We start from the raw sequence: 17,558 nt of genomic DNA on the forward strand, positions 1-17,558 counted from the left end.
AGCAGAAAGGGCCACTGTTGAGTTGTCACCTGGCACCAGCAGACTGAGGACAGCAGAGCCGGGACTCTCTGTGCTCCCAGGCTCCCTGTCCTGCATGACAGGTTTTCTCCCAGTACTGCCAGCAAGGACATACCAGCGCTCCTGGTGGCTCCCCAACACTCTCCATCTCCCTGACTGGCACCGTGGGACTCCCCTTCCCTCCCTCCCACGCAAGCTCCCTCCAGTGGCTGCACGTCCCTGCACCACAGCACAGCCAGAAGCAGCTGGAAGTCTCCCACTGTCATTTCTGCTGCCCTCCACCAGCCTCTCCAGGCTCCCAGCATTGGCCAGACTCCACAGGGAAAGAGAGGAGTGGGAGAAGGCATGTAGTAATGCCTCTACTGCTCGGCTGGAGCACCAGCACTCAGGGACTGAGCCCAGAGAAGAGAGACACTCGATGACATGGAGGCAGCTCAACTCCAGGTGGATCACCAGGGCTCTCTTGGCTCCCTGTGGTGTCCTGTGCAGCAGGAACGGACAGGGAGTGAGCTGAGCTCCAAGCCACCTCTTCTCTCTTGTCAGGCAGCTCTGCCCAAGAGCTGCCCGCTGCCACAGGGACACCTCTGCCCAGCTGGGGAGCTGTGTTCCCCTAACCAGCTGTGCCTGGAGCACCCCCCAGCTAACCCAGCAGTGTGTCCCCCCACAACTCCTTCAGCTGCAGAAAGAGAGCAGAAACAGCCTCAGGCCCTGCTGCCCCCCAGAAGGAGAGCAGAGATGGGTCTTTGCACTCATGGGGAAGGGCATGGGGGCAGAACAGAGGTGCTGCCCAAGCTCTGGCTCCCTCTGCCCTCTGTGTGGCATGGGCACAGTTGGGAATCTCCTGCCTGCCTCTTGTATGTGGGAACCACAACTCATCCGAAATTGGCAATGCAGGAGCCAGTGGGGCAGAGGCAGATGAGGGATGTCATGTCCTCATGGTGACCTTCCTGTTCTTCTTCTTCCCCAGCCAGCTCCTTCCCCCCACTCAGCACCCACAGCTGGTCCAGGGGACAGAAGGAGCTGTGGGCGGAGGTTGGTGTCCTGTTTGCTACATCGAGAGGCAAGCAGTGAGCTGGAGGTGGCTTCCACTGAGTCTGACACGCATTTATGTACGTGCCCTCGGATCCTGGGGAAACTGCAGTAAACAATCTGCAAGACAGATATTTCCGACACACACATGCTCTGCTCCAGATGTGCAGCAGTTCTGTGTGCGACCAAGCGACTCAGCCACCAGGACCATCCCCTTAAACACCAGTTTACACAATCTGTTACTGGGAGCCCCAGAAAACCAGCTTCTCCAGCGGGTTCACACACAGCCAGAGCTTGAACCCTAAGGGCAAAACCCTTGACCGTAATAATTCAGGGGGCAACAAGAAGCAGTGAAGCCACATGAAATAAATGTCAAGAGAGAGGTGCTGCTCCCAGCCCTGGGTTGCCTCCTCCATCCGTGGGGATGTGACAGCACAAGCCTGTGAAAGCACACAGGCTGCTAAACACTCGCTCCACGCTGTCCGTACCGATAACTGTCACTCGTCTTTCCCACGGGTGAGCGTGGGAGGGCAGGCTCAGGAACATCTCCACCAGAACACAGCACCCCGTGATTTAGCCCCGGTGCACAGTGCCAGAGGAATCTGTCCTTGGAACACTGTGAAGCCACACAGCAAGGGGGCATGTACAGCATCTCCTGCTCCGCTCTGCAGCCCCCTGCCCCTTCCAAACCCCTGTAATTGTCAGTACCATCCTCTCCCAAGTCCTCCCAAGATACCCACGCAGGGTAAATTTATGCCTGAAAAAAACCCCTCTAACTGAGGATTTGCCGTGGCAAAGCTATAAAGGCAAAAAACCCCCCACCATACAACCCAAATAATTGTTTATCAGCACTGGCATTTGAGTATAATTTTGAAAAGGAGCAATTCCTCTGAACAATTAAACACTTGGCTCCAACCACTGAATCAAATTTATTCCCAGACATTCTCCTTTACTGTATTACTCAGCTTTTTCCAAGTCTTACAAAAAACAGGACTTAGGTGCCTTGCCACCCAGAAACCAAAGGAAGCTTCCATGAAACCAGCAAACACCTCCCATCCTCTCAACATTGTCATTAAAAAAGCAAAACAAACCAGAGAGGTTCTACAAGTCAGCCTATAAACCCAGGCATGAGGAGAGTAATGTCAGTGGTAATGGGGCAAGAAAGGCAGGGTAATTATACCGCACCAAATTTGCAATCATGCTGCATTCCTTGCCAGTGAAGGCCAGCTAAGAATTAGATACACCTTTTTAAATCATCAAAGGGAGTGGCTGCAAGATATAAAGTGCTGGGATTAAGATGAAGTTCTGGGTTTGCCAGTTCTCAGCAATGGCTTTGGTGGCTGGGCTGGGCATGTCATTAACTGCTCCCAAATGGTGTTCACGCCATGCCACTTCTTTTTAATCTTTATATGATTCTCTGCATTTCAAGAGTCCCAGGCTCCCACTGAGCAAAAGGCTGTACAAACCCAGAAATGGAAGACAATACCTATCCACAAGGTTTTTTGCACTTGGTCAACCAGACAAGTTTGGTAACTTGAACCTCAGCACCATTTTGGTGGTGCACAAATATTTATCATGTTGCTCCAGCTACTACCACAAGGTCTGCAAGCTCAGGCCCTCAAGCATGATAACTCAAGAGCTTCCCTGCCAAGAAAGCTGTTAAAAATACTGAATGGGGGCTATTTTGTACAGATGATTTAACAAGCACTGCATGGGTGAGGGAACAGATTTGGCTCAGACCTCTCCTTTCTCAGAAGAACAAGCACAGGAGCTTAGGTGAAGCACTCACCCTGCAGCTCTTTGCAGAGGGGAACCTGCTGGGAAGCTGGGTCCCAAGGAAGCCCCTCCATGGGTGAGAGGCACAGTGCTGCCCAGAAATGGAACCCTGCTCCATGGACTGCTGGGCAATGCAGGTAATCTCCTGGAGAACACCTCCCTCAGAGAAACTACAGGAGTGACGATCATGCAGGCAGGACAGCAGCACACAGAGGCAGAGCTCCTCTCTGGCTGCCTCACATTGTTCGTGGTGTACACAGGATTTTCAGTGTCATCCTGGGCTGTTAAAGGTTAAGAGGATAACACAGCACAGAAACAGAAAGGCACAGATCACCACAGCTTTAAAAACTCATGAATGTCCTTTTCCATCAAAATTCCATAGTGTAGGTTGTTCCAGTCAATCCACGGCCAACAAAACAAATGCTGCACTTGTGCTAGTTTGGGGAAAACATGCCAAAAAGACAAGCACAAGGCAAAGCAGCTAGCCAAATGGACAAGTCTTGCTATTTAATTATTTTGAAATGACAAAGTTCATTTAAAACCAGCTACAAAACAAATACATAATGACGGCCTCTCCCTTCATAAAACATCATGCTTTGGCACAAACGACTGGCTGGCCTGATTTTATGTCCAATGAATTTAATCTTATCCAACAAAGTGGCTCTCTGTACAGCAGAGAAGACAAAGGGTTCTTAAAAGAGCTCTTTGGACAATGTGCAACACCATACAACTAAATGAAAAAAAAAAAACAACTTAGGATGATTTCTGTTTTCTCTTAGGCCAACAAAAAAGAAAACATAATGCAGTTGGCATCAGCATCGTGGTGAGGTGAGCAGCACACAGGAGCTGAAACCCATCAAACTAATTCTGGTTCCACTTTGTGGTAAACTTGTGAATGCACTCACCTGACCACTGTAAAGCCATCTGTTTCTGATGTGTGATGGGTTCGTGTTACTGCTCTATTTACAAATTCAGTCTCCAGCTTTTCCGTGTGGTGATGAGACATCCAGTGTTTTGGCAGGAAGGAAACAGTCCAGTGGTTTTCCCATGCCAAGACCTGGGCCACAGGGATGCTCACTGCCTTTGTGCCCAGCTGTGCTGGTACACCCTAAAGAAGCCATGACTTCAGTACGTGACTTCCAAACATGAGCTTCTATGAGCCATCCCCAGCTGGGCACCCAGAGAGGAAAACATGCCCAAATTAGTGGGCACTACTGAAAAAGTAGCCAAGCCTCTAAACACTTGCACAATCTGTACTTACACTCAGTACCTCTTGATTTCTCAAATGGCATCACCTACTGATTGCAAGTGTTTCCCAACGGACACCATCATACTGAAACCCTAAATATTGCAGTGACTTTGCTTCTCCCACTCCACTTTACTCAATGTAATTAATCCTCACAGCGCCTCAGAGGAGGAAGGACAGGGACATTCACCAACCCAGCCCAGTGTGCAAGCGAGAGGCACGAAAAGCCAAGGGACCTGTGTGAGGTCCTGCAGAGCACGTGCCAAGTCCAGTTGCTGTGTCACGTTTCTAAAGGGATGCTCACGCCACCAAATCCCAGTGGTGAGGAAGTGATAAGAAAGCCTTCCTCAATTCCCCCCACCCAAGACCCTGAACTCATCAAAAGGACCACGACAGCATGTTTGGCGGGTTGAGTCACTCCTGCTGTGGTACAGGCGAGGGATTCCTGGCGTGGCACGAGCAGGGCCGGCGGCTTCGGGCGGAGGTCGCCGTACTCCCGCAGAGCGGGACACCCGCAGACGCCGCCGCGTTGCATAACGACGGCCACTGCATGTCAATGGGAGCTCACCGGCACGGGCCGGCTTATGCAATTACCGCACCTCGCCGGAGGCTGCAGGGACGGCGGGCCCAGGGGAGCTGCGGCCGCACTCGGCCGGGAGACTGCCCTCACCCTCCGGCCGGAGCTCTGCCCACCGACCCCGCTCGGGGTCTCAGCCCCCTGAGGGTCCCCGCCACGAGGCACGGACGGGAGCGGGGTGGAGGTTCATTTCCAAAGGCCCGAGCCGTGTCCCCACCTCTGGAGGAGGGGAGTCACCCAGGACGCCCGGCTCGGCACATCCTCGTTGCCGGGGTGTCCAAGCTCGGACATAAAGGTGATCCCTGACATGATGAGCGCGGGGCTCCTGCGGCCCCTCCCCAGGCACCCATCACCTGCAGACGCCAGGTGAGGGGCCCGGACTGGCGGGGCCCGGGCTCACCGCCGTCCCCCCAGCCCAGCGGAGCCGCGCTCTCCCCGTACGCCGAGGGACGGCCCCGCCGCGGGGCTGCGGAGCGGAGGAAGCGGCAGCAGCCCCCGCCCCGCCCTGCCCGGCTCCCCCTCGGGCCAAGGGCTGGGCTCCCCGCCGGGCGAGGCAGTGCCAGCCGGCCACCTCCCCTCCTCCTCTTCCTCCTCCTCCTCCTCCTCGCCTTCCTACTTCTGCACCGGCTCCGCTCCGGCTCCGCCGCTACTCCTCCGCCGCCGGGGCTGCCACAGACCCCCCTCCCTCCATCCCTCCCGCCCTCTCCCCCGCCCTCCGCCCTGTCCCCAGCGCCGCCGCCGCTTCCACAAGATGGCGGGGACCGTGGCCGAGCGGGACGCGCTGGTGAGTGCGGCTGTGGGCACCGGGACGGGGCTGGGGGCCGGGCAGGGCACCTGCGGAGCGGGGCGGGCTGGGGGGCTCCACCTGGCCCTGCCTCAGCGGTCCCCTTTTTACCTGCAGAAAATAGAGGACGGACATTTAAACAACTCCCTGGGATCTCCGGTGCAAGCTGATGTGTACTTCCCTCGCCTGGTAAATCACCTTTGTTTAATTTTTTTTTTTTTTTTTAGGGTGGGGGTGGTGGTGTATTTTATTTTGTCAACCCCTTTACTCCCCCCCCGCCCCCGCTCAGCTCCGACTGCACAAGGGCGGCCGCTGCTGATGCCGAGCTGACCCTCGCCACCTTCCCCCTGTCCTTTCCAGATCGTTCCCTTCTGTGGGCACATCAAAGGAGGAATGAGGCCGGGAAAGAAGATCTTAGTTATGGGCATAGTGGACCTCAACCCCGAGAGGTAACACCTGGGCAGGGCTGCCCGCACCGGAGGCACCGGGCCCGGGGAGGGGGCGAAGGGGGCGACCACCCTCACGTACACACACACACACATCCACACGGATCCCTCCTTTCTGGAAAGGATTATTTTTATCATTTTAAATATAGCATGCTGATTTCTCCTTTGACCCATAGAGGGGGCATTTCTTCAAGGGATTCCGTTTTCACTTGGGAGTGAAGAAGCATATCAAGCATATCTGTCTGCATATATGTACACATATATGCACAACGCCATGCACACACACACATATATATGCCATAACCATGTCCTTGTCTCTGCTGAGCTTTCAGAGAGCTTTGAACAAGCTGATCTGTCTTCCACCCTGAGCTGCTATATGGCTTCAATAAGCTGAGAAATAAGACTGGCGGCATTTGGGGCTTATTTGATTTTTTTCTGGCTGAATGAGAACTGTTCTGTTTGTGTTGCAGCTTTGGCATCAGTCTGACTTGTGGAGAGTCAGAAGATCCTCCTGCAGATGTAGCCATAGAACTGAAAGCTGTGTTTACAGAGAGACAGTTTGTCAGAAACTCTTGTGTAGCCGGAGAATGGGGGGAAGAGCAGTCGTCTATTCCTTACTTTCCATTTATACCGGACCAGCCTTTTAGGGTGAGTACCGGGATGGCAGTGGCTTACACCGTGTCTGATAAAGTGTCATTTGATACGAGTTGCAGCAGAACCTGATGTGCCTTTCATGAAATCAGTGTAGCCTGCACTGCTCCAGTTGAGACACCAGTTGCTGGTTTGTTTGTATCCATCGAGTTGCATGGAGATCCCACTGCTACGTGCAGCTGCAGGCAGTTCAGATGGGGCTGTGAACACCTCACCTGGGTGCTATGACAAGTCAGAGGTTGTAATACTGTGTGATGAAGCACAATTTCCTGAGCTTAGTTTTATACCCATAAATTAAGAAATACCTCTATGTTATTACAGGCAGTGCATTACAAGTTATTACTGGAGAATGTTAATATTCAGTGGGACTGCTGTATATTTTGATGGTTTTTTTAATGGACATACCATTTGCAATTTAGTGCAGCTAATAAGGATCGTGTTCATCCTTTGTCTCCAGGGATGTTACGTTAAGGTTGACCGTAGGTCTTCGTATTAGCAGATTAAACAGCTAAGCAATAGTGGTATTCTTCTCTGAACCCTGGGATTAAACCTTCCGTCAAATTTAAATCTGTAGTCACTTGAAACTGGTGTATATGGAAAGTGCTGTGGTGCTGTGGATGGACTGGGATGACCTAGAAGCGGATTCCCATCTGTAGTGTTTATGGTTATGTGAAGATGTCTTTGCAAATCAGGACTAACAAAGTATGCAGCTGCAGAGGGCTGCTTCTCTCTCACTACATTGAGGAAAAAAGGCTGCATGCCTTTTCCATGCAGCTGACCCAGAAAACCCCTCCTCCTCCCTGTCCCTCTTAAAAAACCTTACTGGCCCCTCTGCTAAATGCCAGTGCTGTGACCAGCTGCCAAACTCTTAATCCTTCTTGCCCCCAAGATAATCTCCCCCAACCCCAAAAGCTCACCATCTCCCCAGATGCTTGGTGTTTAAGAGGGTGTTTATGACTGGTTTTGCTGCAAATTGGTTGCGCTCTACTTGCTTCTACAAACTCACCCTCCCATCAGAACTGGCAACACCCTTTGCTGGTGTGGGAAATGCACTTGAAAAGGCTTGGAGGCTGGGTCCTGCTCCATCTGAGAGGGTTCCACTGCCTCCTGCACTGGGTGGTGCCTGGGCCCTCAGACAAGCCAGACAAATTACCCAGAGCAAGTTTTGTGCATGTCCCACTAATGACAGTTGAAGTTACAGGACAGCAATAGCGCACATTTAGCATGGGAGACTGTAGAAAGGGAGTTGTTCTTTTGCCTTTTTTTCCTTCTTTTTTCCCAAATGCCCAAATGGAATTGAGGCTCCCAATTGACTTTGTTCCTTTGATGGTCTCCCTCTCAGTGAATAAATTAAACTATTAAGTGTTCTTGCCAGCTACTTGTGATCCAGTCCAATTAGCACTGTGGCGTGGCCGCGGGTGATGTGAAAAGCGGACCGTGAGCAGTGTTAACCATATCTTTTACATAACAAGGCCTCAGGCAGGCACTGCCGCAGTGACACAGGAGCTCCGTGGCAGCACAGCCGCTTCCCTGGTACCTGGTGCACTACCAGGGATCCAGGAGTTCCAGCCCTCCTGGACTGCCTGCTGCCATTTCTCCCATTGCAACGTACTCTAAGTCACTTGGGCTTTGGCTCAGTCAGTTTGTCATGGGCCCTGTTCCCATTTTTATACACTGTAATAGCAGCAGAGTCAAGTGTCTGGTAGCAGCATTTCACTCCGGACTTCCAGCCTCTGGAAATGACCCAGGATTTACATGTGGCTTCCCTGAAGATTTTCTCCGTAGTGTGTCTAGATCTAGAGGTCTCCAAGGGCCTGTAAAAGTGCACATTCTGTGCTCTCGTGTCCCAGCTTCCTGCCGGGGCACTTCCAGCAAAGCTTAACAACAGGGCACCCTCTCAAGCCACCCCTAACATCAGGAAACTCTCAACGTGTCCAAGCTTGTTCAGCTCCAGACTTTGTTGCTTTTCCAGAGTATTTCTGCAGGTCTCTCAGCAGGAGGGATGAGCTGTGTCCCTCCCTGATCCTGTTTGTGCATCCTGCGAACGGTTTAGCTGAATTCCAGCAATCCTGCACTGCATTTCCTTCACTGCAGCCCCAGGATGGGGTCTAGTCTGACAGGGACTGTCTGCAGCCCCGGGAGTGAAGGGTTTCCAGTTCTGCAGCAGCTGTGTATGTGTGGGAGGGGAGGACAAACTTACATCCCCCTTCCGTGTTTACTCCCTTCCAGTAAATTAAAAGCAGTGTGGAAAGCATTGCTGAGGGAACTGCCCAGTTATGCAGCAAAAAAACCCCCCACCAAAACCAACAGCTTTGTAGCAAGGAATGTAAAGTTTGGGTTGGAGATAAAATTTCCTCCTCCTGTGATTAGCAGTTTGAGTCTGTTTCTGGCATTACTCCAAGACACAAAACCTCCCAGTAGCCAGTGGACTGGGTTCCAGCGTGCTTACTGCTACGGCAACGTGAGATTGGATTAATGTCCCTGTTCAGCAAGAGCAGATCCATCATAGTGTAACTGGTGTCAAAGGTACAAACTGGTCTCAGCCTTGCCTCTTGCATGGCACGTAAGTAGCACAGTGTGCAGCTGCACCAACACTATTTGAAGTGTTCTTTGTGTGCTGTGAAGTAACTTCCCAGTTACACTGTGAACAACATGCTTCAATGTTTTATCTTTTACAGGTTGAGATACTTTGTGAGCATCCCCGTTTTAGAATATTTGTGGATGGACATCAGCTCTTTGATTTTTACCACCGTATTGAAACACTCTCAGCAATTGACACAATAAAGATAAATGGAGATCTTCAGCTTACAAAACTGGGCTGAGCTTGTTAGGACTGCAGATTCCAAACCAGCTCAGGTGCCATCGTCTGTTGGGAGCAGTGACAGCCGGCTCTGGACACAGCTATGGTAGGAAGGCTGCCCTGTTCCTTTTCCGCATGCAGTTCTTCACTCCTGTGCTGATGAACCGGGCTGTTTTTTATCCTAATGAAGAGCACTGTTGGTTAATAGACATTGAGCCGTTTTTCTTGGATCAAAATAGCCCACCTGTGCTGGATAATCAAATTGGAATGGATTCAGAAAGACTTGCAGTCTTGTTTCAAATCTCACAGAAAAGGCAGTCTCTGAAATGCAGCGCTAAAACCGGTTACTGAACAGTAGTGACAACAAAAACAAGTTTTTCTTTTGCAAATACTGTTTCTGCACTGAAGTGGAGTAGTGTAGCACAACATAGGGCCACGTGCTGACGTCCTTACCCAGGGCCTGAGCCTGGTTCCATGGAAATCAATGGCAAAACTCCCACTCACTTTAATGGGGTACAATCAAACTGTCTAGTCCTTAGTCAAGCACAATTCCCACTGATTTCTATGGCATTTTTGCACACGCCTTGGGGCCTGCCCTTCTGCTGGTGTAAATCAGCATTAACTCCATAGCTTGTAATGGAATTCTGCTGATTGCCCTCAGCTGCTGGTTTGCCCCAAGGACTGTGCAAAAACTGACTGAGGGTGTGTGGACACAGCCTGTGTATTTTAGTCAGGGAATTTGCATAGAATGTAGATCGTTATGAGTTTTTGCACAACGTATTGTTAATACAATTTTTAAAACTTATCTGTAGTTTATTTATTTATACTCATTGTATGTATTATTAGTAAAAATGAACAATCTTACTGACGGTTAAGAACAGCAAAGTGTAAACATTTTGAATGTACAAAATGTCTTAGGTTCTTTGGGTAAACTTTACATATCGTTCTTGAAAAACCATGTTTCTTATCGCACATTTAGTTACATTTTAATGGAGCCCTCTAGGCCCTGGGAAAACGTGGGCATGGTAGTTGGTGAGGGGAACTCTGCATATTCACTAGAATCTGTTTTTCAGGGCTTACTAACTTTGCTGCACAGGATAGGTTTGAGTTGAAGTCGATCCATTTTAAAAATTTAAACAGCAAATTTGTGGGTTTTACTGTGCTTTCATAACCTGAGAAAAAGTTAAATTTGGCAATCTCTTAGTTCAGAAAGAGAACCGGCCTCTTTCCAAGGGAGATGGGCGATTTTTTACACTTGTTTGAGAACATATTTGGCCTTTGATATGACAATTAAAACTTGTCTAGACAGCCAAGTTATTAATGCTTGAAAATCAGCTACGGCACATGAATAATAACTTTAAAAGTAGCTTTTTAAATAGTAGGTATAGCTGTATAAACACAGTCATTGCGCTACACTATAAGTGAACACAGCCACTTTTCTTGACTTCTTTAGGACTAAATACACTTTTTTTCCTTGGCTGCTCACAGTGGACTTTAGTGGGTCTTTCTGAGTAGTTATAATCATGATATAAACATACATTTAGGCAATTTTGAAAACACATAATATAGGGACTAAAACACAGACTATAAAAACATCCTTTGTAGCATAGTATTTAAGGAAAAAAAAAAAGCCAACAAAAAGAGAAGAATCTCACAAATGGAACTATATTAAACCTGCAATAAAAGTGGGGTTTAAAGCAACCAGAACTGGAATATCCAAAGTTAAGGGTAGAATGCCAATGCAAAGCCTCATTTTGTGCTAATTTGGCCTGCAGTTAAGAAGCCTTAGACTGCAGGCTGAAATTCCAACTGTGGCTCTAGTCCAAAGCCTGTTGAGGTCAATCAGAGTGCTCTGAGCATAGAAGCCTGATTCTTATTTCATGCAAGTGCAAATCTCTTTGTAAAGCCTGGGGGTTGTTGCTGCTGCTGCAGATGAATTAAGAATCAGGCTGCCACCTATAAAATACAAGTTAAAAATTTAATTTTTAGCCTTAACATTTGACATTCCCTGACTTTTCTTCCTACTTCCAAAATAAAAGAGAACCTGTTGTTTTCCAGATGATCTTTTTATCTGGTGTGTGGCTTTTAAGCTGTACATCAGATTCTATTTGTACTCCACATTGAACTGAAATGTTCCTGTCTTGCTCTGTTTTTACTCTTTTACATGATACATAATGACTGTGTCATTTTCCATTGTATAAAGAATGCTGACAGTGTTTCGGTACAAAATATATTCTTAAAAATTATGATAATAAAAATCCAAGGGAAAGGTGCTTCTACATGAGGTATTTTGGATTTTTCTCCAGCTTGGAAATTCCCTATGGTTCCAAAGCTGATGCAGGCAGAAGATGAATTGTGTTTGGAGAGAAATTTAGCACCTAAATGTGCCTAGTGCTTTTTCCAGCTGGACGTCCGAAGCCAGGTTTGCTGAGTGCCTGGGCCTGGCCTGCTGGGCCTGTGGGAAGTGTAAGTAGCACCATGACCCTACAGTAGCACAAACCCAAAGGGAATCTCCCTGACAGCCCACCAGTAGAGATTCCCCCTCCATGTCTTTACTGCATCCCAGAAAAAGCATTTTGGCTGCCTTGGATTTTCACAGCCCCCACACGTTTTCTCTCCTGCAGGGGCCCGGCACAGCACAGTGCCTACACCAGGGATGCCAAGGTGAACTCAGTGCAGTGTCAGGGGCATCTCTGGGTGGAGCCAGGGCCCGGTGATCCTGCCTTGCTCTTGTTCCCACCCACTGTGCTGGGCACTCCCATTTGTTCCTGCTCCAGGAGTTTGCTGTCTGGGGAAAATGCTCTTTTGACCCTGATTCTGCTTTTGCCTTTGCATAACTCTGCCACCTGATCCTGCCCTGTTGTGGTTTCTGAGCCAGGCTTTGAGGCAAGAAAGGCTGTGAATCCTCTTCTGATGGGTTATGGCTTGGCTGAGAGCTCAAGAAAGGGCAGAAAGTCGCAGTTAAAGAAAGCTTCCACATCTATCTGTCTATCACCTGATTGGAAGCCTTTTTATTTTTCTTTTGCTCTTGGCACTACCAGGCGATGGCAGGCGAAAAAAGGATGATGTCTGTGTAACCAAGGGCTGTTCCCCTCGTGCTTGACTTACACAGGCTGATCATGTTAAGAAGCAACTGAGAACACTTGCACGTGCAGTGTAAGTCAGAGAAAACTGAGGCCTTAATTGTTTCTACTCAGTTGGACTTTGGGTCAAATCCAAATGTTTCAAATGGGAGACTGCACTGCAAAATTTATACCTGAATTTTTCAGTCTCCACAATTTAAGGACTATTCGTATCTTCATTTTGGATATAAGCCCTAATAGACATGAAATAAAGACTGTTTCCAAAATAGGCCAGGTTTATAAAATGTTTTTCAGTAGGGACAAGTAGTCTGTGAGCTTCTTGGAAACTGCAGTTCTTCAGGACTTCAGGAGTGAATGAACCAGCCTTTGAAATCTTATGCTAAAATTTATTAGCTGAATATTTCCGTGGTTTCCTCTGAATGAGGAAGTTGATTCTGCAGAGAAAGAAGTCTTCAGTGGGTAAAACCCATGTGCAGAATCACTCAACTTAGCATAGCTTTATTTTTCCAAAGAGGAAAAAGAAAAAAAAAACGCAACTAACCAAAAAAAATCGCAACCAAATTATTTAGTTATGTTTGGGATTGGCTGTGATAAATATGATTTGATTTAAATAAAACAAAACTAGGTTATTGCCTGTTCAGAAAGAGCGTTGAAATATTTCAGTGTCATGTGAGGTAGTCTGTCTAAACACATTTCACACAAACGCTTTTTCACAGACAACTTGCTAAAACTCTTACAAAATACCTTCTTTTTGTGTCACGATTAGAAATGTTTGCCCCACCTTGAAAGAACATTTTGTACTAAATATTCATATGTTGTCTATGAGAACTTGCACTAACATATTATATTCTCCCTCCCCTCCCTGGCTAGTTTAAGCAGAAATAGGCGTAATATTGCTAAACCAGTTGACTGTGACATGTGCTTGAGGCCTAGCATCTTTCTCAAGGGCTGTTTTGAGTAAACAGCCTGAAAACCAAAGGGAGAGCCTGAATCACCATTCTGCTATGCCAGCTTTCCACCCTTGTCACTCTCCTGCTGTGAGGCTGAGAGTGAAGCCCAGAGATTTTCACGCAGGGAACAGCACTGAGATTTTTAGCTTTGGCTTTGAAACTATTCACTGTGGAGGAAACAAGGCCAGAGTAACCACAGCGCCCATCAGCTTGGTAGTGAGGTTGGGGTAGCATGATGCACTGTAGTCCTAACAGAGCAGGAGTTCAGAGGGCATTAGTGGGCATTTCAGAGCCAGACAAGAGCACAGGCTGTGGAGATACAGGGCAGCTTCCCAGGGATGGGTTTTTCCCACGTTTTTGGCTGGTACCTTCTGCAACCCCCTAGCAGGACATGTGGCAAAAAACAGCATTGCTTACAAGCTTGGACAGCATGGATTGGTTCATGTTCCTACTTGCCTGATGTGAAAGAGGCTCCCAAATAAATAACAGGAGAATATAGGAGTAGCCATGCCACTGAGGTATTTTTTTCCACGCTGACATTCAAGCGTTATATCCAATTTGAGGCTCATTTTGCCTCCTATCCACAGGAAATGTTCCCCCCAGAATACCTCAGCACTGTTTTCTGCACTGAGGCTACACAGAGACACTTCCATGCAGAAAACAGCAGAACCACAGTTCTGCTGAGCCAGTTAGCAACCTCCCAGCACCCCTGGAGCTGACGTGACAATGTAAGGAGCAAGAGTTAGGGGCTGAGGCAGCCCCAAATGCCCTCTGTGATAAGCACAGAAGTAAGGAAGAAAAGCTTACGCCAGTGTAGGAACGGTAAGTGAGCTGGTGAGGGTTTTTGTAATCGTGGTATTGTTCTGATTTTCTCACGTGGACCAGAAAGCGCACAGGTGAAAGTCACTTTGCAATGAATGGTGTGCAGGGTTAGAACCAAGGCCAACCCAAACAGGCAGAAAAAAAATATTGAGCTGCAGACGCCCTATCTGGCTTTGATACACCCTCCCAGCTCCTCCCAGCAATCACTGCTGTTATGAACATAGACAATTACTACAACAAGGAGATTCAGCAGCATGTGCAACATCAAAATAATAAACTCCTACTCTTCCACAAGTCCTCCCTAGCTCCTGTTGCTAGGCCTCTCCATCTGTCTGTCAACAAATAACTATGTCCTTCTGCTTTTAAAATCCATGTCAAAAATCCCTTTGACTTTCATGGAAATAGGTCCCTAAGAAAAGAGTTATTTCTAGCTCTCACTCTCCAGTTATTTTCAGCTGGGGCATACTCTAAAACTGAGTTTATTTTTAAGTGTGAATAGAGGACTATTTCTGACTGCATTATACATTGGATAGAGTCAACAGGAAGCACAGCCTCTCTCTGCTGCAGGAACACTGGTTTCACAGTTTGCTGGTGAAATGTCTTGTATTCCTTACCTTCTGATTTTAAAAAGTGAGAGTGTGCACAAAACGCCCGGGCAATAACAGTAATATGTATCACTCACCACAGATCTATTTTTATGTGTTGTGTTGATTTCATAATGAACTTTTAATAACAATAAAACATGAAATCTTCACTAGGTTGTTCTGTCTTTTATCGGAACTATCAATGCTCATTACATATCCTCTTGACTTCTTTAACTTCTGGCATTTTTATCTCCTGTTTTTCAGACTCTTTCCCTCATTAAACTGTAGTGTGAAACTTTAGAATGAGATGTGCAGCTTTGGTAGTAGCTTGTGTAGAACTGCCTTACAGTTTAAATGCACCGTACAGAACAACCAAATAACTTCATTAGAGGAAAGAAAAGCTTGCTGACTCTTGCAAGACTCCTGCTGACATCACTGGGCAGTGTAAGCCTCAGGAGTTAACAGGCACGACTCAGACCTCAGAGCCAGGCTATGAGACACAGGTCACTGATCACTTCTGCACAGGATAAAACAGCAGTGTAAGTCACATGTGTGCTTCAGCTCACTCCGGTGGGGCTGGATTCATAGGTGAGTGTTACAGGGTGAGTAAAACCACCAGATCAGCTCCAAGGGCACATTATCATGAGATCCAGTGTTTCACTTTTTGGTGTTACCTTAACTAAAGTTCACATTGGCCTGACTGAGTGCAAGAGGAAACTTTAAGGTCTCAGCTTCTCTCAGTTAAAGTTATTGAAAAATTCTGCGTGACCCAAGTGGGTAAGGGTTATGCCCTACATCCTGTTGTGGCTGTAAAACACAGAAGAGGTTTTCTGAGGAAAACCTCAAAATTCAAACGGTACTAAAGCAGTCGATGAACAGGTTTTGAATACAGCTAGTTCTGTGTTTTTTTCCCAATAAAATGACTGATTCATATGCTGCACGGGAAGTTCATCCTAGCTCTAAGCCATGAGTATTAATCTGTGGCCATCCCTGCTCAAAGCTGGCCAGAGACTGGGCCTTAGTTTACTGCACACAACCCTAAGAAGGAATATGTTGACATTTGGAGATTCTGAGATAAAACACAGCATTTGGTAACCTCAGTGCAAACCAGAAATGTCTGTGAATGGTATAAAAGCATCATCTAGTCCCCACCAGACAGCAGAACCACACAGCACCTGCAGAAGTGCCTGGGGGGATATTCAGAAGGGGGAATATACATTAAATTTCACCACTTGCATGGGCTAACTCCTACAGAGGCCCTTGGAAGGCTCTCGTGTGACCTCTAGTACCAAAGTAAACTACAGGCATGTTTTGGGGGGAAGGGAAGGGGTCAGCAGGACACCTAATGTGGCAAGAGCCATGTGTACTTCTCTCCCATTCAGATCAGTACTACAGACACCTCACAGCTGGGCCTTATTTTGGTGGAGTGTTTCTGAGCTTCAAGTGAAGCCAATTCATGTTGAGGGATTTACCCACAGGAATACCATGAATATGACTCTTTGCTAGTGCTGCACTTGATTTTATTTTTAAATTATGACTTTCACCACTTTTCTAAGAATAGAGGCTGGCTCTGAAATGCCACATCGGCTCCAGCATTCTTCAAAAGTTACACATTTCTTATCCTGTTGAGGTTTTGAGGCTTCAGTTTCCTCACTGGTGCCTTGCTAGGCCAGGGCTGTGATGCCAGGAGGGGTCATTCTGTGAAAGACCCCAAGGAGGAGGTGTCTTTCAGCAGCTCTCTTCCCAGGAGTAAGAAGCAAGAACAAACCAGAGTAATGCTGACTTCTGGTTGGCAGAGCAGGGCTTCCTTGTGACTCTGAAAGGCAGGAACAAAAGCCTGGTTAATCAGAAAAACTGCACTGAAGCTGAACAGCAGATCTAAGCAGCAGAGAAAAGGAGGGTTTCAGTACTAAGCAATCTGATACTAACAGCAGAGCCACGGGCTGGACTTGCTTCATTGGAGCAGAGAAGCAAAGCTCCATTCTGGTGGAGCAGCCTCTTGCCAAGCATGGATGGAGATGCTGGAGGTTTCTGACAGTGCTCAGTGGCTCTGCCTTCGCTTGGCTCCAAAAAAACCCTTTGATGGGCGAAAAGCCAGCGCTGACAGTATTGTAATGTATGACAAGCTCCAGTAGCAGCTCCAGCACTGCATGCTCCAAGAGGCAGAGAGGATTCTTTCCTGGCTGCTCTCTAAGAAATTTTCTGTTCAATGGGAAAGATAATGGCTGTCTAAGAGAGATCCAGACCAGAACTAAGGACAGAATATGGCTCTAGGTAGAAAAAACACTTTGGAAAGTAACAGATTGACTACAGCCTCCAGGGGAAAACGAAGTATTTTAATATAAAAGTACAAAGCCTGCAGCAAGGATAGAGGGGCTCCTTTTACACCTCATTTTGGAAGAAAGATGCAATGAGCTACAGTGGCTATTAAACAGACTCTGAGGGACAAAACTGGGAGCAGCATTGGATTACTGTGTGAGTGCAGAACACAGCTTCCACATCCATTCCCCTCCATTTCCACTGCCTTTCCTCAGGGGTGGCCAGTCCTCTCCCTGTGAGAGAACCATGGCTGGAAACCCCACTGCCAGGGGAACTCTACTGTGGCTTCAGAGCTTTATGTGTCTTCTAACAGACACCAGCCAAGGTGTACTTCATTTAGTACCGCTCACTGAAGAACTTCAAAGCACTGACAAAATCTAAAATTAGCATTAAGTCATGAATGGCCCTTGCCATTTCTAACATTATTGCTGTTATTCTATGGGCAGGGAGAGGGAAGAGCAGAAATGCAACAG

The 17,558-nt window shown here is 47.8% G+C and overlaps 1 protein-coding gene across 1 annotated transcript; it reads left to right on the top strand.

The window, feature by feature from the left end:
• Nucleotides 1–5,192: 5,192 nt before the first annotated feature.
• Nucleotides 5,193–14,936, top strand: LGALSL (galectin like). Its single transcript, XM_048297692.1, has 5 exons — nt 5,193–5,430; nt 5,548–5,619; nt 5,791–5,879; nt 6,347–6,524; nt 9,206–14,936. The coding sequence occupies exons 1-5, from the start codon at nt 5,398–5,400 to the stop codon at nt 9,347–9,349; spliced, it is 516 nt and encodes a 171-aa protein (XP_048153649.1). The 5' UTR covers nt 5,193–5,397; the 3' UTR covers nt 9,350–14,936.
• The last annotated feature ends 2,622 nt before the right edge of the window (nt 14,937–17,558 follow it).

Source organism: Corvus hawaiiensis, chromosome 3 (assembly GCF_020740725.1).
Source record: "Corvus hawaiiensis isolate bCorHaw1 chromosome 3, bCorHaw1.pri.cur, whole genome shotgun sequence".
Classification (NCBI taxonomy): Eukaryota; Metazoa; Chordata; class Aves; order Passeriformes; family Corvidae; genus Corvus; species Corvus hawaiiensis.

What these genes read in the sequence shown, in the direction of transcription:
- LGALSL (XM_048297692.1), top strand. Translation starts at nt 5,398, where the DNA reads ATGGCGGGGACCGTGGCCGAGCGGGACGCGCTG. An exon ending in TGGCCGAGCGGGACGCGCTG is followed by an intron (nt 5,431 to 5,547) that starts GTGAGTGCGGCT and finishes TTTTACCTGCAG; the next exon opens with AAAATAGAGGACGGACATTT. An exon ending in TACCGGACCAGCCTTTTAGG is followed by an intron (nt 6,525 to 9,205) that starts GTGAGTACCGGG and finishes TATCTTTTACAG; the next exon opens with GTTGAGATACTTTGTGAGCA.